At 43.7% G+C, this 27,000-nt stretch overlaps 2 protein-coding genes across 5 annotated transcripts in view; one reads left to right on the top strand and one right to left on the bottom strand.

Annotated features, from left to right (window-relative positions):
* The window catches only part of LOC116597264 (peroxisomal trans-2-enoyl-CoA reductase-like), a 35,769-nt gene extending 34,946 nt beyond the window's left edge, over nucleotides 1-823 (bottom strand). Inside the window, exon 1 of one of the 3 annotated variants that reach the window (XM_032354733.1) lies at nucleotides 443-823. In XM_032354733.1, the coding sequence (XP_032210624.1) occupies nucleotides 443-542 (100 nt within the window). In that variant the 5' untranslated portion in view covers nucleotides 543-823. The other 2 variants (XM_032354732.1, XM_032354734.1) reach the window with 2 other exon arrangements.
* Nucleotides 387-22,937, top strand: TMEM169 (transmembrane protein 169). 2 transcript variants are annotated; one of them, XM_032354735.1, is made up of 3 exons: nucleotides 387-489; nucleotides 17,622-17,989; nucleotides 20,665-22,937. In XM_032354735.1, the coding sequence occupies exons 2-3, from the start codon at nucleotides 17,716-17,718 to the stop codon at nucleotides 21,285-21,287; spliced, it is 897 nt and encodes a 298-aa protein (XP_032210626.1). In that variant the 5' UTR covers nucleotides 387-489; nucleotides 17,622-17,715; the 3' UTR covers nucleotides 21,288-22,937. The 2 variants fall into 2 exon arrangements, with proteins under 2 accessions (XP_032210626.1, XP_032210628.1); XM_032354737.1 differs by having other exon boundaries at nucleotides 387-485.
* Nucleotides 22,938-27,000: the final 4,063 nt, after the last annotated feature.

Raw genomic sequence — 27,000 nt, forward strand, 5'->3', positions numbered from 1 at the left:
CCGGCTGCCTACCTCCTGGCTCCTGAAACCCCCTGAGGCCAGTGTGTGTCTCTGCCAACCTCTTGATCTTAGGTAGCCTGACCCAGAGGGCCCGCTCGCATACCCAGGTGCAGCAGCTCCGTGGCGATGGCCTTTCCGATACCCGTGGCCCCTCCGGTGACGATGGCCAGTTGGTGCTGCAGCAGGCCCGGCGCCAAGCAGCTCCTGCACTCGCCCCAAAAGGCCATGTCGACGGAGAGTCTTAAACCCGAGAGCGCTAAGGTCACTGTCCGGTCGGTCTAGGAAGGGCGACCGTATAGGCACCCTGCCCACGTGACCGCGCGGGCCCCGCCCCGCCCCGTCGCTCCGCCCCCGGCGCCCGCGCAACCCCCCCCCCCCCCCCCCCCACGCCGGGGCAGGTCCCCATCCTCCCAGCGGACCGCTGCTCCCTGGCGGCGCTGCCCGACCGGGTCTGGGTCCTCTGCCAGACTTTGTCCGCGGCATGTGTAGGTGAGATCCCTTGTTCGTTGGGTTTGGGTTTTTGTTTTTAATTTCGGTGCCATCGTGGGGACGGAAGGAAGGGAAGCAGACAAAAAGCGGGCGCGTGCTTCATTTCCAAAAATCCTCGGTGCTCTAGGTCTCCTGGTTAATTAAGATAGAATTCTCCAGGGCACCTGGGGAAGGAGAGGCTGCAGGCTCTGGCTCCAGTTGCTGTGTGCCTCTGGCTGGGAAGGAAAGGGGCAGGCTTAGCTGCGGGGGAAGAAATCTGGCCTCCAGATCCTTTCCCCCTCTGGAAGGGACGCTGAGCGCTGAGTTGGGGGTGGGGGTGGGGAGTGGGATGCCCTTGTAGTTATCCACAGAACCAAGACAATAAAGGATCTTAAAAAGAAACTCGAGCCCACCGCCACCTCATCTCCCTTTCCCCGCCCAGGAATGAAGGGGAGATGCAACCTTTACCCCATTCGAGATCTAATCCATTTCAGCCAGGCTGCAGAACTGATGAATCCACGGGTGTGTGCTTCCTGCAAGGTCGCTGATGTAGGTGTGTGAGATCCTAGCATCGGGTTCATTCCTCAAGCAGGGAAGCAAGCATTCGGAGGATGGGGGGAGGGGCGTGGGATTTCTCATCCGCAGTTTGATGTCCAGGAGCCCAGGGTTATTATTCAGATTCTCCTCGGCATTGTTCATCTAGCTTCCCGCTGTCCCCCCACCAGAGAGAGCTTATGCCTGGACTGTCCTACTGAGACTTGGCCTAAGAATTTGGCAGATCTAGGGAATGTGTGTGGTGCTGTGGTTTTAACAATTCAGGGAACACGCTATTTCCGTGTGCTGTCAGAATTCTGTATTTTCACCTACAAGGTATTAAAATGATGTAAAAGCAAACAAAGGCCATCCTTTTGTTGGGCCCACCCCCCAGCTAGTTATTCACAAAGCAGATTAGAAATGGGTCTTGTTAAAAGTGGAATTATGGGGGGAGGGGGGAGGGGGAGAGGGGTGGGGTAATGGACATTGGGGAGGGTATGTGCTATGGTGAGCGCTGTGAAGTGTGTAAACCTGGCGATTCACAGACCTGTACGCCTGGGGCTAATAATACATTATATGTTTATTAAAAAAAAAAAAAAGGGAACACTTAAAGAAAAAAAAGTGGTATCAGACATCACTTCCTCTCTGATCTCCCATCACCTTACTCTCCTTGGACCTCCTTTAAGAAATACTTGCCCTGGCAGACCCCTGGGGTCTCTGTCAGTTAAGTACCTGACTCTTGTTTTCAGCTCAGGTCATGATCTCAGGGTTGTGAGCACAGAGCCTGCTTGAGATTTCTCCCCCTCCTTCTGCCCCATCCCACTCCCCACCCTCTTGCACTTTATTCTCTCTCTAAAAAAAAAAAAAGAAAGAAAGAAAGAAAAAGGAAGAAAACTTGCCCTTCTCATTTGTTGATGACGAATTCCAATCTATACTCATTAAAGGAAGGAAGACACCTCTTCCACATTCTGCTTCCCATTTGCTAGAGAGTGCTTTGATTTCAATGACAAAGTATTTGTTTTTTAGTAGGATGAGAAATAGTGACTCAGGTCTAGGGCTTTATTATTCTAGAAAATTCCTTGCTTTCTTTCTTGAGAGCAAAGAGTACGTTGTTACTTTTAAAGATTCTTTTATCAAAAGTGTAATTTAATGTGATTGGTGATCTGGTTTGGACCTGTGGATTCACATAGCTCTGCCAGGGTGGGTCCCTGTGGGCCTACATCCACCGCAGCCTTTGTATGGCAACTGAGGAGACTGAGGGATTCCCAAGTCCTCCAGTGAAAAGGCGACTGGGCTGGCTTTAAGCCAATGTCACCCGCTGAGGATGATAAGGAGCCGTTCCTGGGCTGCAAGGAAGTTGCAGTCTGAGCAGTCAGAAAGGCCCTTTTTCACTGTCCAGAGAGTCTGTGATTAAGAGAAATGTTGAGGTCTCTTTAAGAGATCTGTTAAAACGAAAAGGCATGTGCTCTTTGCCCAGTCTCTCACCAAGGACAGGGTTTGAAAGACTGCTAACCCCACAAGGTCCGGAGGTTCAGCAATAGAGCCTTCTTGTTTCTAGATTTTAATTCTGGTTCCGGTTTGAGCCATCTCTTCACAGGGCATCCACGCCATGCTACACTGATGTTCCTTTGGCTGAATCAAAAGCTGTCCTACACTCTGCATCACTGCCCCCTTTGCTCCCCGGGGCGGGTGGGGAAGGCATCTCCTGGGCCATGATCCTTCCACACTCCCACTGTGCCATCCCCTATTAGCACTGACTGCCTTGTCTTCTGGGATGTGCTTGCTGCTCACCCATCTCCCCACCCCTCCCCCACCCCATCTGCCTGGTAACTTCATTCTCTTCATGCCTCAAAGCAGCTGCTGGCTCATAACTGACGGGGGCCTGTGAGATTCTCAGCACTCACTCAGCCTCACAGATTCTTGGTGCAAAAAAGAATGTCAGTGAGGCATCTAGTCACCCCCATCCCACGCCCTCACCTTGAAGTAAGAGTCCAGAACTGAACCAGCTTACATAAACAAGACTCTTAACCAATTCACAGTTCACAGTTCACAGGAAACAAAGCGTCAGTGTTTCCAGTATAGTGGATGGTACAGTTAGCTGTCCCTGCCTTTTTCTTTTTATTTGAAGATTTTATTTATTTAAGAGAGAAAGAGCGTGCATGGGGCTGCGTGGGATCATGACCTGGGCTGAAGGCAGGAGTTGAACTGACTGAGTCACCCAGGCACCCCTGTCCTTGCCTTTGTAGAGTTTTCATTCTAGCATGTAGATACAATGGGAGTGAGAATAGGGCCACCCCTGTTTCCCTATAAACGAACAAAAGCTCAGACAAGGAAGATCCAATTTTATAGCTCTTAACAATACGGAGATGCTCGAGCTCCTCGTAACCCACTACCCTCGCTACCGGGAGCTGTTTCCTCTGTAGACAAGCCAGATGCTTCTAGATGATGAACCAACCTTCAGTGTGAGAGCCTTTCAGGTCAGGTAGACTGGGCAGTGACCTGAGAGATACTGCTCACCGGACCATGAAGGAACAGGATACAGTCTAACAGCCACTGGCCAGATTAGAAGTTTCAAGTTGCTAATCCAACATGGCTCCAATCATGGACATCAGTCTGAGCCAGAATCCTTTCTACCTTTACATTGATGAGACTGTCTTCCTGAGAGGAGCTAATGGTGATTTTTGGTGGTAAAATGGTAAGCATTTTATTTCCTAGCTGACATAGTGCATCTCGTGGTGGTAAATCACAGTGCTAGTGGAAGGGTATGGGCACCCCACAGGGGATATGTGGCTCTTTGGGTGAGAGATACAGAAATGAGAATTGAAAGAGCAGTAAGGCAGGAGCAAGGCACAGTTCACTGTAGTAATAGTAGTAGGTTAACTTGAAAATGATCATACTCTACTCTTCCAGACCCAATTCAGGTTCCGTGGAAAGGGAGATGTGACCATATGGGTCACAACTGGTCACATATGGGACCAAACAACTCTGCAGGAGTATGGAAATAAAAAACAAAACAAACAAACAAAAACCCTGATTGTTCTTAAATCAATGACACAGGGTGCCTTGATTTGAAGCTTTATAAACCAAAGGTAGCAAAATAGCAGACGATTCATATTTTGCTTTGTTTTGGTGGTTTGTCTACATGGAAATTTATTTAAATTTGGACTAATCACAACAATTAAAATCCAGAACTTTAACAGGAAATTTTAAACAACCTATGCCAAATGGGCCTGTGTTTCTCTGTGACAGCAGTTGGCTTGGTGGGTGGAAGAGAGGGACACAGCTTCCTATTTCTGCAAAGGCCTGTGGTCTTACGTTTACCATAGCATCCCTCCCCTGCTGCCCACACACTCCTTATTGTATCCAGAAGATAAGCCGGGTGTCCTTGCCATTTATTAGCTTTTTCCAGCCATAATTCATCCATGCAGGTTGTTTTCTTTCCTGCAATGCACACTACGGCAGAGGCTTCAAAGCTTCCTGGTTTCTCCACCCACCAAATCCCCCAAGTTATGCTGGGTATCCGGATGGGTTTGGAGAAGGCACTGGATCACGTTTGCTCCCATGACCACCTGGGAGCAGAGAATTGGGAGCAGACTCTGGGGAAATTATCCATATCATGCATGATAGTGAGAGGTCCTTAAAGGAGCCATGTAATACCACTGTGGAGGTGTGTGTTTTTGGCAGGGGTTGCGGGGAGGTGGGGGCAGGAGGGTGGCAGCAGTTAGTGACTGAGTGACTGAAGGGGAACTGGCGGGCAGAAAGCAAGGACTTGAGACTTTTGTGATGACTCAGCCTGAGAAAGGCCCCATAGCTGGACAGGTGTGCTCACTTTGTGGTGTTGTGAATCTTTGGGTTTTTACTGAATGCCTAGGAGCTCTTGATTTTCTTTTAATAAAACTCCTTTTAGGACACTATTGTCTAACTCCTTACACGTAGAGAATACTAGCTGTCTTAGTCTGTGCAGGCTGCTGTAATGAAAAGACCACATACTGGGTGGTTTAAATAACATACATTTTTTTCCATAGTACTGAATGCTGGAAAGTCCAAGATCAAGGTACCAGCAGATTCAGGGTCTGGTGAGAGCCTGATTCGTAGATGACCATTTTGTTGCTGTTTCTTTACGTGGCAAAAAGAGCAAGAGAGTTCTCTGGGGTCTCTTTTATGAGGACATTAATCTCGTGTGTGAGGATTCCACCCTCATAACCTAATCACCTCCCAAAGACTCTGCCTTTTCATACCCTCACTTGGGGATTAAGATTTCAACATACGAATATTTCAACATACAAATTTAAACATGAATTCATCTGTTGAAATGAAGATTTTCATTTCAACATTTCATTTCAAGCACAAAATAAAATCTTCATTTCAACATACAAATTCAATAATTATGAATTTCAACATATGAAACATGATTTCAACATGTGAATGTAGGCTGACATTTAGCCATGGTAGTACAGACTGTACTGAGCTCTCCATTGGGTTTCATGGGTGAGGGCGTGGGTGCTGAGCGAACATCAGTGTGATGTCCTTTGTACTGGACAGCTGAGTTTTAGAATCCGCGCCCCCCCCCGCCCAGGAAAATAAAAACTGCTTAAACCACCCATTATCAGGGATGATGTCATTTTATGCTCTAACTTTGAAATGTGTGTCAGGATCTACCTATGCATTAGGGCTGACAAATTAGAACCCACCAACTTTTGGGGCAATTCTAGTATATTAGGTAGGATTTCTGTGTGGCTGCCTTAAGAGACCAAAATAATACTGGATTAAAGGAAGATAAGTATTGTGGGGCCTGGGTAGTACAGCCACTGACTCTTAGTTTTGGCCCAGGTCATGATCTCAGTGTTGTGAGATCAAGTCCCACATCAGGCTCTGGGCACAGGGTAGAGTCAGCTTGAGATTCTCTCTCCCTCTCCTTCTGCCCCTCCTGCTTGTGCCGTCTCTCTCTCCAAAATAAATAAATCTTTATTTTTTTTAGATTTTTACTTATTCATTTGATAGAGAAAGATTGCAAGTAGGCAGAGAGGCAGGCAGAGAGAGAGGGGGAAGCAGGCTCCCTGCTGAGCAGAGAACCTGGTGTGGGATTTGATCCCAGGACCCTGAGATCATGACCTGAGCCAAAGGAAGAGGCTTAACCCACTGAGCCACCCAGGTGCCCCTAAATAAATCTTTTAAAAACAACAACAACAACAACAACAACAAAAACCCAAGATAAATATTTTTCTCTCATATTACAATCCAGAGGAAGAGGGTTTATGGCTGTTCTAATGGCTTTTATTCTTTCTGTGTCAGTCCACTGTCATCTCTTTTGGGTTGCTTTTGTCTGCCTGGTGAAAGATGGCTCATCAGGTTCACATTCCAGGTCTCAAGAAGGTGAAAAGAGGTAAGAGAGGGCCAAGCAGAGAAGTTGCACACATCACAGCTGCTCACATGCTTTTGGCCAGAAACTAGTCATCCGATCACACCTGATGCAAGGGATGCTGGGAAATGTTATCTTTAGGAGGAGAGTCATGTGACCAGCAGAACCCTCCATTACTGGAGGTGAAAACAGATAAAATTATACCATAATTGTTTATTAAGTATAAAGGAACTTTTTAATATTCCTTTCTGTTTTTTAAGATTGAAAAAAAAAAGTTTTAAGTGTTCCCTACACCGAATGTGGGGCTCAAAATTATAGCCCTGAGATCAAGAGTCACATGCTCCATCCTGTGAGCCAGCCAGGTGCCCCTTAATGTCTTTTTATTGAACCTTTCTTCAGTCTAAGTCTTTGACAAAAATCAGACTAATCTTTAATTACTACCAGTTCAGACTGCTCCCCCAGCCCAAATCATTAATTCAGTCACTTAAAATTTGTTTATTGAACGAACATGTATGTGTTGGCCTACTTACATGGAACTATTTCCTAGACCTTCTAGTCTAGTAGAGGAGATAGAAAATAAACAAGCAAAATAAGAGAACTTGGGGCACCTGGATGGCTCCATCTGTTAAGCATCTGCTTTCAGCTCGGTCATGGTCTTGGGGTCCCAGGATCAAGCTCCCATGTTGGGCTCCCTGCTCAGCAGGGACTCTGCCTCTTCCTCTCCTTCTGCTCCTCCCCCTGCTCGTGCTCACTCTCTCAAATAATTAAATTAAATTAAAAGAAAGAAGAAATAGAACTTGATTATGGATGTTGTTAAGTCTTATACAGGAAACAGGCTGCTGTGATAAAGAATCATGAAAAGCAGGGTAGGGAGCCCGTTTTAGGCTTGGTGTCAGGAAAGCTTTGGAGGAGCTGACAAGTAAACAGAGATTTGGGAAATAGCAAGGTGCTTGCCATGTGATAGGGCGAGATTGGAGCAGAAACAAGGCAAGGCAGACAGTATTGAAGGCCTTAAGTGGGAAAACATTGGGTGCTCCTGAGGAATGTGTAAGCAGCCAGTGCAATTGTAGCATAGAAGGTATTTGTGAAGGAGGTGGTATATTACATAGGATGGCAGGATAGAGGGGCCACATCATGTAGGTCCTTAGACCACATGAAAAAGTTTAGATTTTGTTTTGTATCAGTAAGAAGTCACTGGAGGTTTTAAGCAGAAAGTGGCACGAGTTTATTTATGTTTTCAAAAGATCCTTCTGGGGCATCTGGGTGGCTCAGTGGGTTGAACCTCTGCCTTCGGCTCAGGTTATGAACTCAGGGTCCTGGGATTGAGCCCTACATCGGGCTCTCTGCTTGGTGGGGCACCTGCTTCCCCCACTCTCTCTCTGCCTGCTGCTCTGCTTACTTGTGATATCTCTCTTTCTGTATGTGTGTCAAATAAATGAATAAAATCTTAAAAAAAAAAACTTCTTTCTTACTGCTAAGTGGAGAATTGATTGGAGGACAACAGTAGTAGAAGCCAGAAGACAAGGAGCATTTTTTAGAACCACACGTAAGAAAGGGGGTCCTTGGGGTGTCTGTGTGGCTCAGTTGGTTAAGCATCTACTCTTGGTTTCACCTGAGGTCATGGTCTCAGGGCCCTGGGATCCAGCCCTGTCTTGAGCCCTGCATCAGGCTCCACACACACAGGCATGAGTGCTCTCTCTCTCCCTCTCTCAAATACACAAATAAAATCTTGAAAGGAAGGAAGGAAGGAAGAAAAGCAAAGCAAGACCTCTTAGACAAGAACGGTAGCAATGGAGGTGGGAAAAAGTGATGGATGAAAGAATTAAAAATTATCTGCAGAATTTCCTTCAAGAGTAGCTTAAAACCAGTTATTTAATGCATGAGAATCTAAACTTGTTCTTTAAAATCTATTTTTCCCCTAGGATGACCAAGAATTTAGAGTTAGTGTTTGATTGAAGTTACTGTTCTGCTGTATCACATTTATTAATAATCTTCAGACCGCAGTAGAAGTGAGGGATGGGCGAGGCCTAACTTTCAGAGAAAAGAGCAAAGTCCTGTCTCCTCTCTTAATTCTATTGATCAAAGCCTTGGAAACTGGGGGATTTGCTTTACCCTTTCTTTTATGGACTCTAAAAGGACGGAGAAATGGTCAGAACCTGCTTCTCAGATCAGATATTAACAGCATAATAAAGTGTACAAAAATGGGGAAGATAATTAAGCCTTCCTTTCTTAACAGTTATATCCTATTTGTTTTTTTTTTTTTTAAGATTTTATTTATTCATTTGAGAGAGAGAGCATGAGCAGGGGGAGAAGCAGAGGGAGAGGAAGAAACAGACTCCACGCTGAGCCAGGAGACCAACAGCAGCTCGATCTCAGGACCCTGAGATCATGACCTGAGCTGAAATCGAGAGTGAGATCCTAAATGGACTGAACCATCCAGGCACTACCATTTATATCCTGTGTCTGATTGGCACTTTGCCTTCCCCTCTGCCCTATTGGGTCAACAAGGACATATTGAGTGTCTGCTATATGTCTAACCATAGGATCTTCCCATTGGAGGGGAAGAAGTATAAGAAAGGTCCTGATTTCTAAAATTGTATAATCTCCTTGGGAAGATGAATGAAAAATAATGAAACCATTCATACTCAATGCCAGATGATATGAAATGTTGCAGAATTAAGCACTGAGAGAGCATAGCACAGAGGACAAATGCTACTAAAATACAGAGTAGAAGAAGGCAAAAGAAAGGGATTGGAAACTAGCATTTTTGAAGTATCCATCCATCGTAGCCATTTTATACTTGAACACTCATTCCATTCTTCCCACTCTTCTGCAACAGTAGGACTGGGGTGGGGACAGATGGGTGGACTGGAGTAGGCGGACATGAGTGAGTGAGTCTGTCTTGAGCCAGGTTTGAAACAGCTTGAGAAGAGTGAAGATGGTGATGGAACTAACATAAGTACATGTGTTGACTAGTCATGTTGCGCAGAAGGGGAAAGTTTGCTACTGAAGCCTAGTATGGGCCATGAATGGGGAGAGCTCAAACTCCAGACAGACCCTTTAGGTATAGTTTAGTTAGGCATGGCAAGATGGTGATGATTACTGGACAACATAAAAATGATGTATTTTTGTTAATCACCATTTAACATGGTTGAGGAAGAATTCTGAAATGGAAGGTGAGAGACCAGCTTGGAAGAAGTAGTGTTAGAGGTATATGGAGGTAGTAAACATTCAAGTGAAGACATTATCAAAGAAACTTCATAGGAATGAGTGGCAGAGACTGATTACTATTGGAGACATAGGAATCCATCTCTAACATGGGAAATGGATTCATCCAAGACAATTCTAAGGGTTTAAGTATAGAATCTTGGGTAAATGCTGGCAGACAGCATGGCCCCATGAATAGAACATAGGCTTTGAAATGAGCAAACCTGGCTGTAAGTCCCAGCCCCACTACCACGTAACTTGGAGCACATTGCTTCTCTAAATGGGAATAAAATAGTGCCTACTTCATTGGTTTGCTAAGGCAATTAAGTAATATGATTATTGTAAAGCACTTAGAACAGCACCTGTTCTAAATATCCAGTGAGTTTTAGTTCTTACTAATTTTAAGTCCAAATGTCCTCATTTGTAAAATAGTATTTGTTTCTTAGGATTATTGTGCCTAGGACAATTGTACAATATCTGGCACATAGTATTGTCCAAAAAAGTATTAGAATGTAATGAAATGGGAAAACCATATATAAGCAAGTAACACAGAGACTAACAGATGATACAGTAAGCAAATGTTCTTTTATGAGAATAGGCACAACATAAATGGTGTAGGGTTTTTCCTTCCCCTTCCCATTCTCCTTTCTCTTCCCCCTTTACCTGTCCTCTTCGTAACACTAAGAGGTTAAGTCAGCTAGAAATAAAGAGATGAGTTTGGTTTAAACATGCATAGCTAGAAATGATGAGGGTTTTTTTTTTTTAAGATTTTATTTACTTATTTGACAGACAAAGATCACACGTAGGCAGAGAGGCAGGCAGGGGGCGGGGGGGCGGGGAGGCAGGCTCCCTGCTGCACAGAGAGCCCGATGTGGGGCTCGATCCTACGACCCTGGGATCATGACCTGAGCTGAAGGCAGAGGCTTAACCCACTGAGCCACCCAGGTGCCCCTGATGAGATATTTAAGTAGAGAATATCCACTAGGCTGCTGGAAATCCATCTGGAGGATACATTAATTCTTGACATCCATATTTGGGCATTCTTGGCATAGAGGTGTCCTGCAGAGGTAGGCAGGAAGGCTGCATAGTTCAACAGGAGAAGAATATACTGTTGAGAATAGAGGGCAGTCGGTTGAGAATGGAGTCTCAAAGGGCTGGCTATTGTGGGTGGAGGAGATAGATAAGGGAGTAAAGGAGGCCAAAGAAGAATTTGAGAGGTAGCAAGAGATTGAAGACAGGAAGTCAAAGAAGGTAAAGAAAGGTTCAAGAAAGACCTGGAATTAAGCAGCGTTGGGGCTGTGGTATGGGCAGGGAGGATAAGGATGGTAAAATCATCACTGGGGCCACTCTGGTGACTTTTAAGGCTGTATTCAACATAGAAAAGAGTGGGTCTATCACCAAAGGAAAGTGGAATGAGGCTGAGATAGCAAAAACCAAAACCAAACAAACAATAACAACAAAAAAACCCCAAACCGCACACACACACACAAAAACCCACACAAAACAAAAACCCATCAACTGTCTACTGCAGCCACCATGAACACTTGACTTCTTAATCTTGGTGGGAAAATTCTGGGCTTTTGAAGTTAAACAATTTAGGCTTAAAACCAGGTTCTCTCACTTTATTTAACAGAGAGCTTGTTGAGATGTGCAAATTATGTAACATGCATTAAAAATTGAGCTTACAGCCTGGCACATAAGGCTAAATAAATGCTCATTTCCCGACCTATTCCTTATCTTTGCACATGACTTACTTGTGTGCATTTGGGGAGTGTGTGTGTGTGTGTGTGTGTGTGTGTGTGTTAGAAAGGGGTTTGGGAGAAGGGAGAAAAAGATGGTAAAGAGAACAGGACACTGAGAGGATGAACTGATAATGGCGATGGACTATTTGATAGAGAAGCATAGTTATGAAACAAAGAAACAGGACATTGCATTAAGTAAGTGGCAAGGTAAAGCTGGTTTTTCCACATAGGGACTTCTGGGTTTATTGACAGGCAAAAAGGAATCAGCAAAGGGGAGAAGTTGAGCTATTAGAATGGAAGGAAGTCAAGGATGAGGAAGATAAGAGGATCAAGAGTACAGTTGAGGGACACCTGGCTGCTTCAGTCAGAAGAGCATGTGACTCTTGATCTTGGGGTTGTGAGTTTGAGCCCCACATTGGGTGTAGAGATTACTCAAAAAATAAATAAATGAATAAACAAACAAACTTAAAAAAAAAAAAGTTGGAGTGGTCAAGAAGAATATCTGCTCCCAGATCACTCTGAGGGAAACCAGGCACTGTTGTGAGAATTCTCAAACAGCCCATGGAGAGGCCCATATAGGGAGGAACTGAGTCAGCACCATGCAAGTGTGCCATCTTGGAACCAGATCCTCTGATGCCATCCAAACCTTCAGATGAGGGCTGCCCTGCCATCTTCAGAGACCTTGAGACAGAATCATCCAACTAAGATACTCTCACATTTCTGACCCAGAAAAACTATTCACAAGAAAGCCACAAAGTTTTAAGAGAATTGTATTGACAGAATACCTAAGGAATTCAGAGACTGTCTAAAAGCAAAAAAGGCCTTTGGACCCCCAAATTCTGTAGGTGGGAAGGAGACTGAGAAGATGACTCCTTGCCCAGCTGAGACACTTGGAGATTACTGGCACAGAGTACTGTATAGGAGAATATGTAGTTCTTTTTTTAGACCTCGAAGCTTGTGGTAATTTGTTACAGGACAATAAATAACGAATATGCCTTGTTCTAAAACATACCTGATCTCGTTTCATCCTCACGGCAAATAGAACAAAAAAGTACTTTCTCTAGCCATAACAGGTAGTCACCAGGAGTAATTTTAAACCTGTTTGACCAACAACTGTCTGTTTGAATAAACTTGAAAGTCAATTCATCCGTGGAAGCCCCTGGCTTCTGACAGGTAAATTTACTGACCTGATTGACTTCTAGAAATGAGGGATGGACTCTGACGGGCTGGTTTCCAAAAACATCTCCGCTGAGGGAAGTTGTTGATCAATGGACAGGTTTAAAACCATTTCTGAGGGCTATCTTTTATCATAACTACCAAACAAACCATCTTAAAGTTTGTTGGGCCATTTTGTACTCTCAAATCATGGAGTTTGTTGTTGTTGTTGTTATTTGGTTTTTGTTTTGTAAGTAAGCTCTACACCCAGCGTGGGGCTCTGAGCCAGCCAGAAGCCCTTCAGATCATGTTTTGAGGTGAGTCAGAGGCAGTTACATGTTTTGCTAGTACACACTGGCTGAGTACCTGTGTAAAATTAGCTGTACTGGAGGCAGGGAATAGACCCTTAAGGTGAATTACCAGGAGCTCACCAGTTCTTTTTATTTATTTCCTGATTCCTCTAAAGGATTTGAATGGGGTCTCCAAGCGTCATCACCCTCCTTGCTTACAGATCAGATTGTTCCTCCCACACCTCATCAGCTCACCAGATAGTCACATTTGTTTTTACAGGAGACACAAATGCTTCTCTTGACTCTTGTTTTATTATTCTGTCCTGGGGATCTAGAAATTCTTCCTTTTACCTAACACCAGTCTGTCCCTGTTTGTTTTGGTTCATGGCCAACCAAACAGAAGACTTAGAACACCACACATTATTCGGTTTGCACAAGCCCATAAAGAGTGATTATTATTCCATGAATGCGTGATGAACCATAGATAAGTCCAAAGAGACAAAGGGAAGATCAGCTTTTATTAAGTTTTGAGAGGAAATTGGAGAGAGTTGTTTTGGACACAAGTTCACTGAAGACCAGAGAGATCAAGGCTGTGGTCGTTTCACTTTGGCTGCAAGTAGTGGTTAGTGCCTTGTTGCTGAGGCAGGGAGGAATCTTTCTTTTCTTGAAAGCAGATGATGGAATGGTGGAACATGAGACTCTTGATCTCAGGGTTGTGAGTTTGAGTCCCACGTTGGATGTAGAGATTACTTAAACACATAAGACTTAAAAAAAAAGCAATTGTCAAGATAATTCTTTTTTTTTTTTAAGAATTTTTTTTAAAGATTTTATTTATTTATTTGAGAGAGAGAGAGACAGTGAGAGAGAGCATGAGTGAGGAGAAGGTCAGAGGGAGAAGCAGACTCCCTGAGGAGCTGGGAGCCTGATGTGGGACTCGATCCTGGGACTCCAGGATCATGACCTGAGCGGAAGGCAGTTGTCCAACCAACTGAGCCACCCAGGTGTCCCAGTCAAGATAATTCTTAACTTTCTCTTTCTGCTGGTTGTGCAGGCTGCAAGGAGTGGTATGTGAACCAGAGTTCCCCTGCCAGGCCTTCCTGAGTCTATTTTAAATGATATTTCTTTATTTTCACACTCTCAAGCTCTGGTGTTTGTACTCTTACAGTAGATATAAAGTGGTGCATTCAGAGGTCACCCGCATCATAGAATTACCTTGGTATGACTTATGAAGCATCAGTTTTACTAGAGGATTTATACCAGGGAAAACATTTTTATATTAAGTACAGAATCTTAGAAAGTAGAAGTTCAAAATTTACGCACACTCTTTATTGTTAACCTTAGGGAGATGCACACACAGCCTCTTCTTCCAGTCCGTTTTCGCTGGCTGTCCGTTCTGCCCTGGGGATCCTTTGGTAGGGGAGCACTGTTTGCGCTTCTTGACACCAGTAAGGCAAGCATGTGTTAAGTCAAATTCAACATTCTTATCACTGAGTTCCAAATTCTGACTTCCCTTAGGTGCTTTAATCTTTTTTTTTTTTTTAAGATTTTATTTATTTATTTGAGAGAGAGAGTGAGAGAGATCATGAGAGGGGAGAAGGTCAGAGGGAGAAGCAGACTCCCCGTGGAGCTGGGAGCCCGATGTGGGACTCGATCCCGGGATTCTGGGATCATGACCTGAGCTTTAATCTTTCTAATAGGTGGGTTCATTGTGTTCTGAATCAATTTATCTTGGGAAGACTTTGTGCTCTGGATTTTTGTGTTCTGAAACATGTCATAGGCAAGTTCCTTGCCTAAGATGGTGAAGATACGCCTTCTGTTCAAACAGCCTAGACCACCCCAGGCAAAGACAGGCTTGAGAACTTCCTATAACCCTCCCATTCTACCTGGGAACATTTCACTTCTGTCAGTCAAAATCTCTCTATTCCAGTCTGGGCTATGTGCCCAGGACACAAAGGTGGTGGAATTTAAGTGCCTGCAATCCAGTGGAGAGATATATAAGAAAATAAACTGTAGAAGACAAGAACTTGGACAAAGGGTAATCAGGCAGAGATACTTGCCCAGAAGGTAGCTCAGGCTTTGGGGTAAGAAGTCAGTCCATTGGTCTTAAGATGCATTGAGATGAGAGGAAAAGAGTGTGTTTTGGCATTTGAAGAATTACGATATAGAATTGGCCCTGTCACATGATAATGTCAAAGATGGATAATCTCAAAACATGAGATTTGCTTCGAATTGAGTGGCATTTAGAGCCTAGTTCAATTTGTTGTTTGTTTATTTTTGCTCCCCTGTTTGGGCCAGCCCACTGGACATTAGGATCGCTTCAGACAAATGAGAGAAGAAGCCTCACTGTTGGGGATAAAGAGAAATCAAAGGGTACGCAAGTGGGATTGGAAGGAAGGAAATACTCAGAGACCACTGGGACAAAATGAGGAATTGGAAGTTGAGAATAAGGCAACCTGGAGTTACTGGAGAGTAGCCTGTCTCCAGGATCCTGGGGTGGCAGGATTGTAGTAGAATCTAGCAATTCTTCATAATAAATACAGTTATTTGTGAATGGGGAATTTATGAGGTAAGTAGTTCAGAAATTTTTCATATTAATAGAAGCTATCACTACAGTCATGACAGAAAGATATTTTCCCAGTATAATTTGTAATAATAATGGATGATAACAGGGCTGCTTGTCTCTTCTACCAAGTTTAAAACTGAGTTTGTTCACAGTGCCTGATATCCAGTGGAATATCACCATTTTGCAACTCATAGTGAATTAGTGGGTCTAGACAATGATTATCAATGGCTACTAATTTCATTTTTAAAAATGGCCAAAATGCCATTAGGTGTCTCCAGATGGAAGTACAAAATGCCCTCTATAACACTGTCTGGCCAAAACAACCAACCCAAAACATTCCAACATGAATCCGATCAAGCCTAGTTAGCTACCAGTGTACAGGAAATACGTGTGGTTCAGAACACCGTGTGGGAATGCAGTCGGCAAAACCTAGGCTGGGAGAATCTGCAAGGAAAATAACCTGCTTTTTTTCCACAAAGAAATTGGAAGGAAAGTAATTGGAGGACAAACATATGGACCAGTCTGATAGTGTAGTCCCTAGCCACATGTGGCTATTTTTAAATTGGTTAGAATTCATTTAAAAAAAAAAAAAAAAGCATTTCCTCAGTTGCGCTAGCATCATTCGAGGTGTAATGCAGGAATTCTACTGGATGGCACTACCACACACAAACAGGCATAGGATCTGTGTGCATTGCATAGACCTTATTGGGATCCCAATTCCAGAAAATAGACTTTAAACTGTTAAACAAACAGGGAGATTTGAACTGACTAGATATTGGATGATATTAAAGAATTGTTTTAAAAACAATGAGGTATGATGATATTGTGGGTATCTTTTTTTTTTTTCCCCAAAGATTCTTTATATGGGAGAGAAACAAACTGAAATAGATGAAATGGTGTCTGAGGTTTGCCTTTAAATAAGTTGGCTATGAATATTTTGATTATTATTGAAGCTATCATCATAGGGACAATGAGGGGTCCTTAAGGTTGTTCTCTGTCTTTTGTACAGTATGCCTCTTTCCATAATAATAAGGTCCTCCATTTAGTATGTTTGAAACTGTCCATAATAACATGCTTCTGAGTTTTAGTTTTTGTTCTTGTTTGCTGTTGTTGTTTTAAAAAGCATATGAGAGGCACCTGGGTGGCTCAGTGGGTTGAGCCTCTGCCTTCGGCTCGGGTCATGATCTCAGGATCCTGGGATCGAGCCCCACATCGGGCTCTCTGCTCGGCAGGGAACCTGCTTCCCTCTCTCTCTCTCTCTGCCTGCCTCTCTGCCTACTTGTGATCTGTCTGTCAAATAAATAAATAAAATCTTTTAAAAATAAATAAATAAATAAATAAATAAATTAATAGCAAGCTTATGAGTGGGGTACCTGGCTGACTCAGTTGGTGGAACATGAGACTCTTGATCTCAGGGTTGTGAGTTGTGAGTTTGAGTCCCATGTTGTATGGTAGAGATTACTTTTAAAAAAGACCATCTGAGCAACTAGCTGCCTGAATTTGACTAACTGGGTATTTGCTAATTTCTCCCTGCTCGGTAGTAGCACTGAAAGCATTTCTGTCTTCTCAATGGTTCAATGCACCCAAATCACGGGCCAGTCAGTGTCTTTAAAGGATGTTACATAGACTCTCCTCTCTCCCCACCTCTTTTTACCTGGAGAACAGAAAGGAGAGAGAATCTTAAGAGTGGGCAACCATGCATCCTCTCCACTGGTCTCCCCACATGTGATAGGAGAGAACCCAGGAATTTTCTGGGATCTTGGGCTAACAAGAAGCCAAGAGGCATGTGCTCTTCATAGAATACCATGGTAGACGTGATTGGTGACATTGTGCCATCTTTGGGGAGTTTTCTAAAAGTTCCATTCATCCTTTTGAGTATGGTTGCAGGACTCAACAGCCAGATGACTGGATTACTGGCCCCAGCCATCCAAATTGTCAAGTTTGGTGGGAGCGAGAGTAGTTCTTAAATCCCATTTATCTATAAGGCTTTCTCACCCAACTTCTTCATACTCAACATCTCCCAGCTGAACTGATGGGTTTTGCATAATTTATAAGTTTGCATAAATTACACAAATATTATTACAATACAAATAAAATTTTATTCACGACAATCCAATCTTGTAAGAGTATTTCTGCAGCATTCCCCAAATACAGTGATATGAGAAGGAAAGCGAGGAGAAGCTTTCGGGCAAGTTGAGAATCATCTCCCAGACCCCTTTCCATCTCATCCTATCTCCTTCCTATTGATGGCTTTGCTTGCCTATCTTTCCTGTGAAACACACTGACGGAACATCTTTGCTTAGCCCCATCCAGGAAGAAGCTCTGTGCTGTGCGGATCGTGAGTTTGCTCAAGGAAGTCAGACTCTTCACAAGGAATAACTAGACGAGAGAAGCAGCATGGACGAGCTGGCACCAGTAGAAGGCGAGGGCCAGCTCCCAAGCCCTCACCACCAGGGCTCTCTGAGGAAGGCTGTGGCTGCTGCCTTGGCCCTGGATGGGGAATCCACAATGGGTCGCAGGAAAAAGAAGAGGAAAGAGTCCCGCCCTGAATCTATCATCATCTACCGGTCAGAAAATGAGAAACTAGATGAGGGGCCTGGGGAATCAGAAAGTGGAGACCGGCCTAAAGAAGAGGAGGGAGATGATTTTCTAGATTATCCTGCAGATGAAGGTGAGTCTCTGGGGCCACTTACCTAAAGCCACAGGAAGGAATGAGGATTCTCCAGAAGACAGGGATTTGCTCACTGACCTACTTCGACTTATTGACACCTTTTTTTTTTAAAGATTTTATTTATTTATTTGACAGAGATCACAAGTAGGCAGAGAGGCAGGCAGAGAGAGAGGAGGAAGCAGGCTCCCTGCGGAGCTGAGAGCCCGATGTGGGGCTTGATCCCAGGAGCCCGGGATCATGACCTGAGCCGAAGGCAGAGGCTTTAACCCACTGAGCCACCCAGGCGCCCCTATTGATACCTTTCTTTTGGCGATATCACAGTCTTCATTCTACAGATCAGCAGTATTTATTAAACATTGACTTTGTTCTCTTCACAGTGATGCAGAGATCATCTCTGTCCTTTTTGAACTCCTAGTGTAAGCGAAGAGACCGATTTATACACAAAAATTAGTAATATAAGCAGACTATGCTAATTATTTATATTTTTAAGACTATGCTAATTACTTAATACACGTAAGATAAAGAAGCAAATGGTTGACTTTTATAATAATCAGGAACCTTCGAATTACAATAGCAGTGAGTGGTAATATTCCTTTACGTGTAGGTTGGCCAAAAATTGGGTACACTAGGATAACATCAATGTGAGAAAATAGTTGTGCTGTCAATGTACCTCCAGTGGAAATGGAATTCTGTTTTACCCACTTCGTAGGGACATTTATCAATAATTATTAAATTCAGATTGCATGTCTTACATTCTAGAAATTCTCAGTATCCCATGAAACTTAGGCCCATGGGCATAAGGATGCATGTGTGAAAATACCTGTTGCTGCTAACGGAGCTGTGGAGTGTCCGGACTAAGCATCACCATGCAGCAATAGACGGGTAAGGTAGATCGATTGTGTAGCAGGATTGTTCTCTAAGACATAAGCCCACTGTAGAAAAGACCAGCAACATCTCTGCTCTTGTGCAGTTTGCCTTCTAGTGAAGGGAAGACCGACAGTGAACAAGGCAGTCATTCAAAGTTAATTTCAGGGAGTGGTATGAGTTGCAAAGACCGTAAACCACAGTGATGCAAAATGATCAGTGGAGGGCGTAGGGAAGGAGATCGCCTGGCCATGTGAGGATCTCTGGAAAGTGGCCCTTGAGCTGATCTGAACGAAATGAAGGAGCCGACTATGAAATGAGGCCAAGATCCTAAGATGGAAGCACCACTGGCCTACTCCCCTGTTCTCAGGGAAGACGAGCAGCCGTGGTGGAGAGGTTCATGCTGGGCCTTGCAAGTCATAGTAAGGAGTTTGGGATTTGATTAAAGTGCAAATGGAAGTCATTGGAGGACTTTTATGCAAAGGAGAGATAGCCTCTATTTCTAAACCATCTTTCTGGCTTTTTATAAAAGAGTGGATTCTAAGGGACAAGAGTAGAAGTTGATAAGAGACTGTCCCAACCCTGAGGCCACAATAGCACTAATGTAGAAGCCTGGACCAGGGTGACCTCAGGAAAGCTAGCTAGGGAAAATAGGCTGGATTCTTTTTTTTTTTTTAATATTTTTTGTATTGGCAGAGAGAGAGAGAGAGAGTACACACAAACAGGGGGAGCAGCAGACAGAGGGAGAAGCACACTCTCTGATGGGGGACTTGATCCCATGACCTGAGCTGAAGGCAGATGCTTAACCTGACTGAGCCCTCCCAGGTGCCCTGACAGGCTGGATTCTGGGTCTGATTTGGAACTTGCTGATGGATCAGAGGTAGGGAGTGAGAGAAAGAGAGGAGTCAGCAATGATTCCTAGGGTTTTGACAGGAGCAACAGAGAAGGATGGGGTGGTGTCATTTACTGTTTAGTGAGATGAGGGAGGTTTTGAGATCATTAGGTTTTGGGTGAACAGTACAACCTTCCTACTTCTTCCAGCCATGGAAGAAAGACTCCAGCCTACTGGAGTCTACTCCAGTAGCCTACTACCCCCCTCCCACCCTGCCTAACCTCCCCCTTGTAGACTATATTTCACATACCAAGGGGCCACAGACTTCTGTGTTTCAGTAGCTCTGGTGTCACTCCAGGATGATTAAAAGACGGCAGTTTGGTGGTGTTGGTGGTAATGTGTGGGTATGTGTATGAGGACGGTGTACATGTGTGATATGTGTGGTGTGTGTGTCCAGAGCTTGGACGTGAGGGCTGAGATGACCATAGGCATGTGAGGGAACCTTGTCTCAAGGAAGCATAGGGACAGAGGTGAGCAGGGAAGGGGAGTGCACTGCCCATCGGTAGGACACACGTGCAGCACAATCTTCACACACATCAGTGGATACTAACGTACTTATACACTAGAAAAAGGTCATTATGAACTGGTGTCTATGGCAAAGTTCCTCATACCCCTCCATATTATAGAGATGCCAAGACTGAGGCCCAGCAAAGTGGAGAGAGAACTTGAAAAGCAAGTCAACCTGCTTCCCAGTTTCTTCAGAGCCCACGTGTGTGGAATAAGAGTCCCCTAAGGGAGTCATAACATCAGGGAGGGAGGGAGGTCCACCCACTTCATCTTCCCATAATCACTGACTCCAGGACTGTGCCAGGTGCTATAAAAACAGAAACTGTGGTATTCAGCCTCCAGCTCAGATGATGACCCTGTGATTAAATGTCCACTCTTCTGACCTTAACGTCGCATCCTTGATGCCCTGCAGGGATGTGGAACATGCCTTTGGACAGCCGCTATGTCACGTTAACTGGCACCATCACACGAGGAAAGAAAAAGGGCCAGATGGTGGACATCCATGTCACACTAACAGAGAAGGAGCTGCAAGAATTGACGAAGCCTAAAGGGTCATCAAGGGAGATAACACCTGAAGACAGAAAGGCCTGCCAAATGGGAGCAGATCGTGGGCCCCATGTGGTCCTCTGGACACTGGTCTGTCTGCCTGTGGTCTTTATCCTCTCTTTTGTTGTCTCTTTCTACTATGGCACAATCACCTGGTACAACATCTTCCTTGTGTACAATGAGGAGAGGACCTTCTGGCACAAGATCTCATGTTGCCCCTGCCTCATTCTCTTCTATCCAGTGCTCATCATGGCCATGGCCTCTTCCCTGGGCCTCTATGCTGCTGTGGTCCAGCTCTCATGGTCCTGGGGAGCATGGTGGCAAGCTGCTCGGGACATGGAGAAAGGCTTCTGTGGCTGGCTGTGCAGCAAGCTAGGTCTGGAGGACTGTTCCCCCTACAGCATTGTAGAGTTGCTTGACTCTGACAATATCTCAGGCAATCTCTCCAACAAGGATCCCACCCAGGATGTAGAAACTTCCACTGTCTAAACTTCCAATAACTTCCATCCTTCTCTGGTCCTAGTAGCCTATATATTGTCTCCCAATTCCAGGAGATTCTTTCTTTAAATTAAACCCTTTCCCCTCTCAGTCCCGGAAAATTCTAGCACACACTGTTCTGTTCTACCATCTTGGTGGTTCCAGGAGGGCAAGGAACAAAAAAGCATTTGTGCCAAAGCAGTTTATCCACAGACGAATTCTTTTCATTCCATGTCCTAAAATGACCATTTATCTGGGACAGGGAGTACAGTTGTGTGTTACGCTCAGGAGCTTGAAGATGTTACTGGTGACTGGAACCCAAGGAAGGATGTGACTAAATGTGACAGGGAGAAAAATGAGGCCCAAAGGAGACCAAGCTCACCAAAAAGATAATATGTAGGTAGGAGAGAAACGCTTAGGAAGCTGGGCTACCATAGTGCAGCAGAATGTAAAGATTTGAGTGTATCACTTAGATTTTGGTTTAGTGGCATAGAATTCAAATCCTAAAATACAAGTGGTTTAAACAAAGTAGAAGTTTCTTTCTTTCTTATATAGAAGAAACCTGAAGGTTGATCATCAGGGGACCTGATGAAGTCATCCAAACCCTAGGCTTTCTTCCCCTACCATTAGGATATAGCCCTCGTCGGCCTTGTCCTCAAAACCTCAGTGGTGACCACATCTCCAGCCCTCGCATCCATGGTTCTTGCAGAATAGAGGAAGGAGCAAAGACATGCATATTCTCCCTGTTTAAGGAGACTTCCCAGAAGTCTCGCTCAAGCTCAACACTTCCTGTATTTCATTGGCTAGGCCTTAGTCACATGACCTTGCAAGCAAAAGAGGCTGGGAAATATAGTCTTTTGATTAGGCAGCTATAGTTCAGGTTAAATATTTGGGTTCTGCTAATTTAAGCAAAAAGAGAAACATGGCAATTTTGGTAGGCATAAAAGAATCTCTGCCTCACGGTAATTATTTAAATATATTCAGATCCCAAACTGCTATTTTGTTTGTTTTATTTATTTATTTATTTATTTATTTAGGGCTGAATGTTACACAGAGATTTTCTACATAGATACTAGTTACATATACTATGTATATGCTATCAGTAGATAATTAGCATCTCATGTACTTTGCAATTAGTCTGTAATGTCATGTGGTTTCAGGGTTTTTGGAAAGGAAGAATGGAGAGTTGAATACAATTAGTAGCACAACTTTTTTCCTGGTAGTGAAGGCAGGACTGGGTTATGATGTTTAATTTAATCTATATATTAAAGACTGTGTAGGGAGGATTTGCAAACTTCCCCCAACAAGGATCAGTAGCCCTAAGCATGGAGAAGACAGGGTTAGGTTTCTGTTGTTTGGCAAGACCTCACAGCCTCACTCAGTCGGACCTTATTGGAGTTTAACCAACAGTATCTTCACCGTGCTATGAAAGCATGTCTTCCTGGCCCCTGTGGGGTGAACACCAGATGAATCTAGATGAATAGAATCTGAACTTATTTTTTTTCTGTTTAAAATTATTCCTGAGGGTGTCTTTCTAATGTCAAAAAAGTCGAATCCCAAGAGATCGAGCAGATTTTGGAGGTTTGGGTCCTCACAAGAACAGCTGGTGCCCATTTCTTATTCCTGTCTCAGGAAGAAGCTACATTCAGAATGGCTGTGAATCAAACCAGACAGGTCAGTACCGCTCTCCCACAGAAGGCCACGGACATTGGCCTGAAGTATGGGGAACACCCTTTTCAGAAGTACCCCCTTTAAAAACAGCAACAACAAAAACTATTATTAGTTTCACACAAAACAAAACTCTGCCCAGCTGTTTTTAAAGTAACCTTGGTGCTCTCTGGTGCTTTTGCAGAAATGTAAACAACTGAAATGATAACAAAGAAAATAAAAATAAAATCAAATTAATTTTGTTCAGATGGTCTTTGAATTTCTCCAAAATTGCTTTGAATGCTACTGTTTGCAGAGAAAGGGTGAGTATGATTGCTGTTCTGTGTATGTATAATGATCTTAATATGGATCCTTATGTTTTGACTTTTCCCACATACCATTCATTTATGGTGAGTCCATTTAGGTGGACTGTTTTCCGCAGATCACATATTTACCTAAGCCTACATTAGGAAATTGCAACTGCATTTGTCAGATTTTTCTGGGATTAGGGAAACCAATGGCCAAGGCCAAAAATAATCACGATTAGGACTAGGGTATGGTGGCTGTGGTGGAAATGGAGGAGGATGGGTTGAGGGTGGGGCCAAGGGATACTGAGATGAAGTGGACATGGCTCTCAGACTAGTTAGACTCAAAACCTAGTGGAGGAAGCTTAAATCATTTCACAAGGGCTCTATTAAGGTATATAAAAGCCTAGTCTAGACTTGAGGAAGACTTGACCAAAGAGATCAAAAGGAATCTCATCTTTGCTATCAGCAAATACCTAGAGAATTAATACCATCTATGGACATTCTCTTAGCTCATAGTTGCCTAATCTTTATGGCGAGCATCAAGGAGGACTGTGCGTTCCAATGGCTTTACAGCCATAATATGCCGAGCTGGGTAAACCACATCTGGTCCATGATGACACTGCTACTAAGCCATCTTGTCTATTGACACTGAGCAGCATTTTCATATCAGTTCAAGTCCAAGAGGGAATAAAATCTTTATCTTCCAGGATTTTCAATAAAATGATGCTAAATCTTGAAAGTTTAGATGACCTGAAAGTTGCATTGTGCCCTTCATGGCCACCCTGGACTTACATTTGGCAGTGTTGCAAAAGCATAGTGGCTAACATTATTGCCCACCTCCCCACCTTCCCCTCCAAGGTGCAAACAAGCAGAGGTACTAGAATCTCTTTTATTTGTCCCAGGAAACAAACCTATAGTGGAGGAGGTTTGGGTGAGAGGGAGAGAGAAGAGAGCTAAAGGAGAGAGAGGAAAAAAAAAAAAAGAGAGAAACTACATACAAGATAAAAGCCCTGATATAGTTGACACCAAATGAACAAATCTTTCAGAATCTCTGAAAGTGAGAAAGAGTTTTATTCGAGCCCAAGTTAGGACAGCTGCCAGGGAAACACACTTCACAGGGAAGAGAGTGCTCTGGGAAATTAACAGTATTTACAGGGTTATGTACTTTTTTCACTGAGATTATAGATTAGCATATGGGCAGGAATCACAAGTTTTATTGTAAAGATATGCAGGGAATAGGAGTATTGATCAGTAACTCAAGGACAAGATATTTTTTGTCATTCACAAAGCCTATGTACAATGCATGTGTGGCGGCCCATAAATCAGGCTTTGGGTCTGAACAAAGGTCATATACAATTAATGAGAGAGCAGAAGGCCAGCTGAGGACAAAGCACAAGCTGACACCCCACAACCTACCCCCTCCCTCCCCCTCTCACCCCCAGGTGTGTTGTCTTTGGCATTCCTTGGGAACTCCTGGCTGTCCTAAAGCTAAGGGAAGGCAAAACCAAAGGTTAACAATAGAGATCATGCCCATGAGGACATGATCTCTCCCTTAGTTTATAAATGTCTTAGTGTTTTACGAGAAAAAAGTATTCTTATCCATAGCCTATCTTCCAGAGACCCATAGACTCAATTTCCTGGAGCCCTAACATCACCCATCCATTCATAATGATATGGGAAACAAAGGTAAAAGGGAACATAAATAAAATAAAATTTCCTTATAACCTGCAGCCAAGGACTTGTGATAGGAAGGATATAATGTTTCTCCAGGAAGCTCCCAACTGTCTTACTGTTAATGCTTACTAGAGGGAAAAACCACCTTCATTTGACAATGGCAAGGCCTCTAATACCTTGTAGGTCTTCTTTAGCATCTCAAAGTTTTTTTGAAAAACTTTTTCCTTCTGTCCTCCAACTCCCAAGTACATTATCAGTCACCCCTCACAACCCTAGTGGTGCACAAGGGTCCTGTCCACGTGCTTTAATAAAATAACCTTTTTTGTATCAAAGACATCTCAAGAATTCATTGTTGGCCATCAGCTCTGGATCTAACCTATACACATTCAAAAACTACATCACAGTCATAGTGACTTAGAAATCTGAAATGGCTTCCCTTGTATATCAGGCCTTTGGAGAGGTGTTTTTTTTTCTTTTTCATCAACATGAAATATACAAATTTCCTTCACCACAGTGAATTTTTACTAATTTGATTTACCTCTTATATAGATAATTTATAAAAATATTTGAGTTTTAAAAGAACTCCTTGGGTTTGAGTCAAAAGCTTGAAGTGATTGTGACATGGGCCAGGAGTGACCAATCAAGAAATAATTCTTGAGACCTTTTCCATACAAAGAAGTGTTCTGAGGGGTGCCTGCGTGGCTCAGTTGGTTTGCTGTCTGACTCCTGATTTCAGCTCAGTTCCTGATCTTGGGGAGGTGAGATCAAGCTCTGTGTTAGGCATGGAGCTTGCTTAAGATTCTCTTCCTCTCTCTCTGTTCCTCCCTCCCTCCTCTCTCTTCCTCTCCTCCCCCCGCAAAAGAGATGTTTACCTCTTTAAATCTTTAACTAATTAATTAATTAATTAATTAATTTTTAAGCACACATACAGCACCTCAAGCACCACATACAGCACCTCATCTGGATATGTCTGGAGTCTTGGAAGCTTGACTACCCTACGTTCTACAAATGGACCCTCCAAAGAAGCTCTCAGGAGGTTCTAGCAGAGGAGCGCAGCTAGATTGATTGAAGAAGGGTCCTCTCTTGAATCTGGGAAGGTCATCCTCTTCGACTGAGCAGGCAGGTTTAGGAAGCAGGAATGTGGCGTGGTGAGGGAGACAGGGGATACCTGCCTAGCAAGCCAGATCAGCTGAATCAATCCTGTTGATCAATGGGGTGACAGATGTCGTAGCCAGATCACCCTCACATCCCTATTTTTAAAAAAAGATTTTTATTTATTTGACACACACACACACACACACACACACACAGAGCACAAGCAGTGGGAGCAGCAGGCAGAGGGAGAGGGAGAAGCAGACTTCCTGTTGAGCAAGGAGCCCAACACCAGGCTGGATCCTAACACCCTGGGATCACGACTGGAGCCTAAGGCAGACAGATGCTTAATCAACTTAGCTACCCAGGTGCTCCAAGATGGTGTTTTTATTAAACCCTGGGGAAAGTACCTGTGGGTAGAAAGAGTGGCCCAGGCATTGTGAGGAGCTATTCATTATATACTTTTAAGGTGGGAGGAAGGGTAAAGACAAAGGAAGTTTCCAAAAAGGGATTTTTCATATATTAAGTGTTACATGTTTGCAACCATCCCCCAAGTACCAATATACATCTGTAGGGTATCAGGACTGAGGGTTTACTAAACAGTAATAAACGACCTTTTCCCAACACTACCTAACCCTTTCAAGGTCCTGGAAACCTTGCTTCCAAAATTCTTTAGAGACTTATGCTACTCCTAGTCCCCTCCCAATTTGAAAGTATATGTAACCAGTCACCTATCACGATCCCAGGGCAGCTCTTTCTGGCCAGGGGTTCTGGCCCTGTGCTTTAATAAATCAACCTTTTTGCACCAAAGACATCTCAAGAATTCTTTCTTGGGCTGGGGTCTGGGTCTCACGTACCCACATTCAAAAACCCCAACCATTTTTTTAAAAAAATCATTTATTTATTTATTTGACAGGCAGAGATAACAAGTAGGCAGAGAGAGAGGAGGAAGCAAGCTTCCCCTGAAAGACCCCCTCTCCCCTTGCTAAAGGCTTGTTTAAGTA

This window comes from Mustela erminea, chromosome 8 (assembly GCF_009829155.1).
Source record: "Mustela erminea isolate mMusErm1 chromosome 8, mMusErm1.Pri, whole genome shotgun sequence".
Classification (NCBI taxonomy): Eukaryota; Metazoa; Chordata; class Mammalia; order Carnivora; family Mustelidae; genus Mustela; species Mustela erminea.

Bases quoted from the DNA above. Each gene is read 5' to 3' on its own strand.
- TMEM169 (XM_032354735.1), top strand. From the start codon at position 17,716: ATGGACGAGCTGGCACCAGTAGAAGGCGAGGGCCAGCTCCCAAGCCCT. The intron at 17,990-20,664 runs GTGAGTCTCTGG...GATGCCCTGCAG, and splicing joins AGATTATCCTGCAGATGAAG to GGATGTGGAACATGCCTTTG.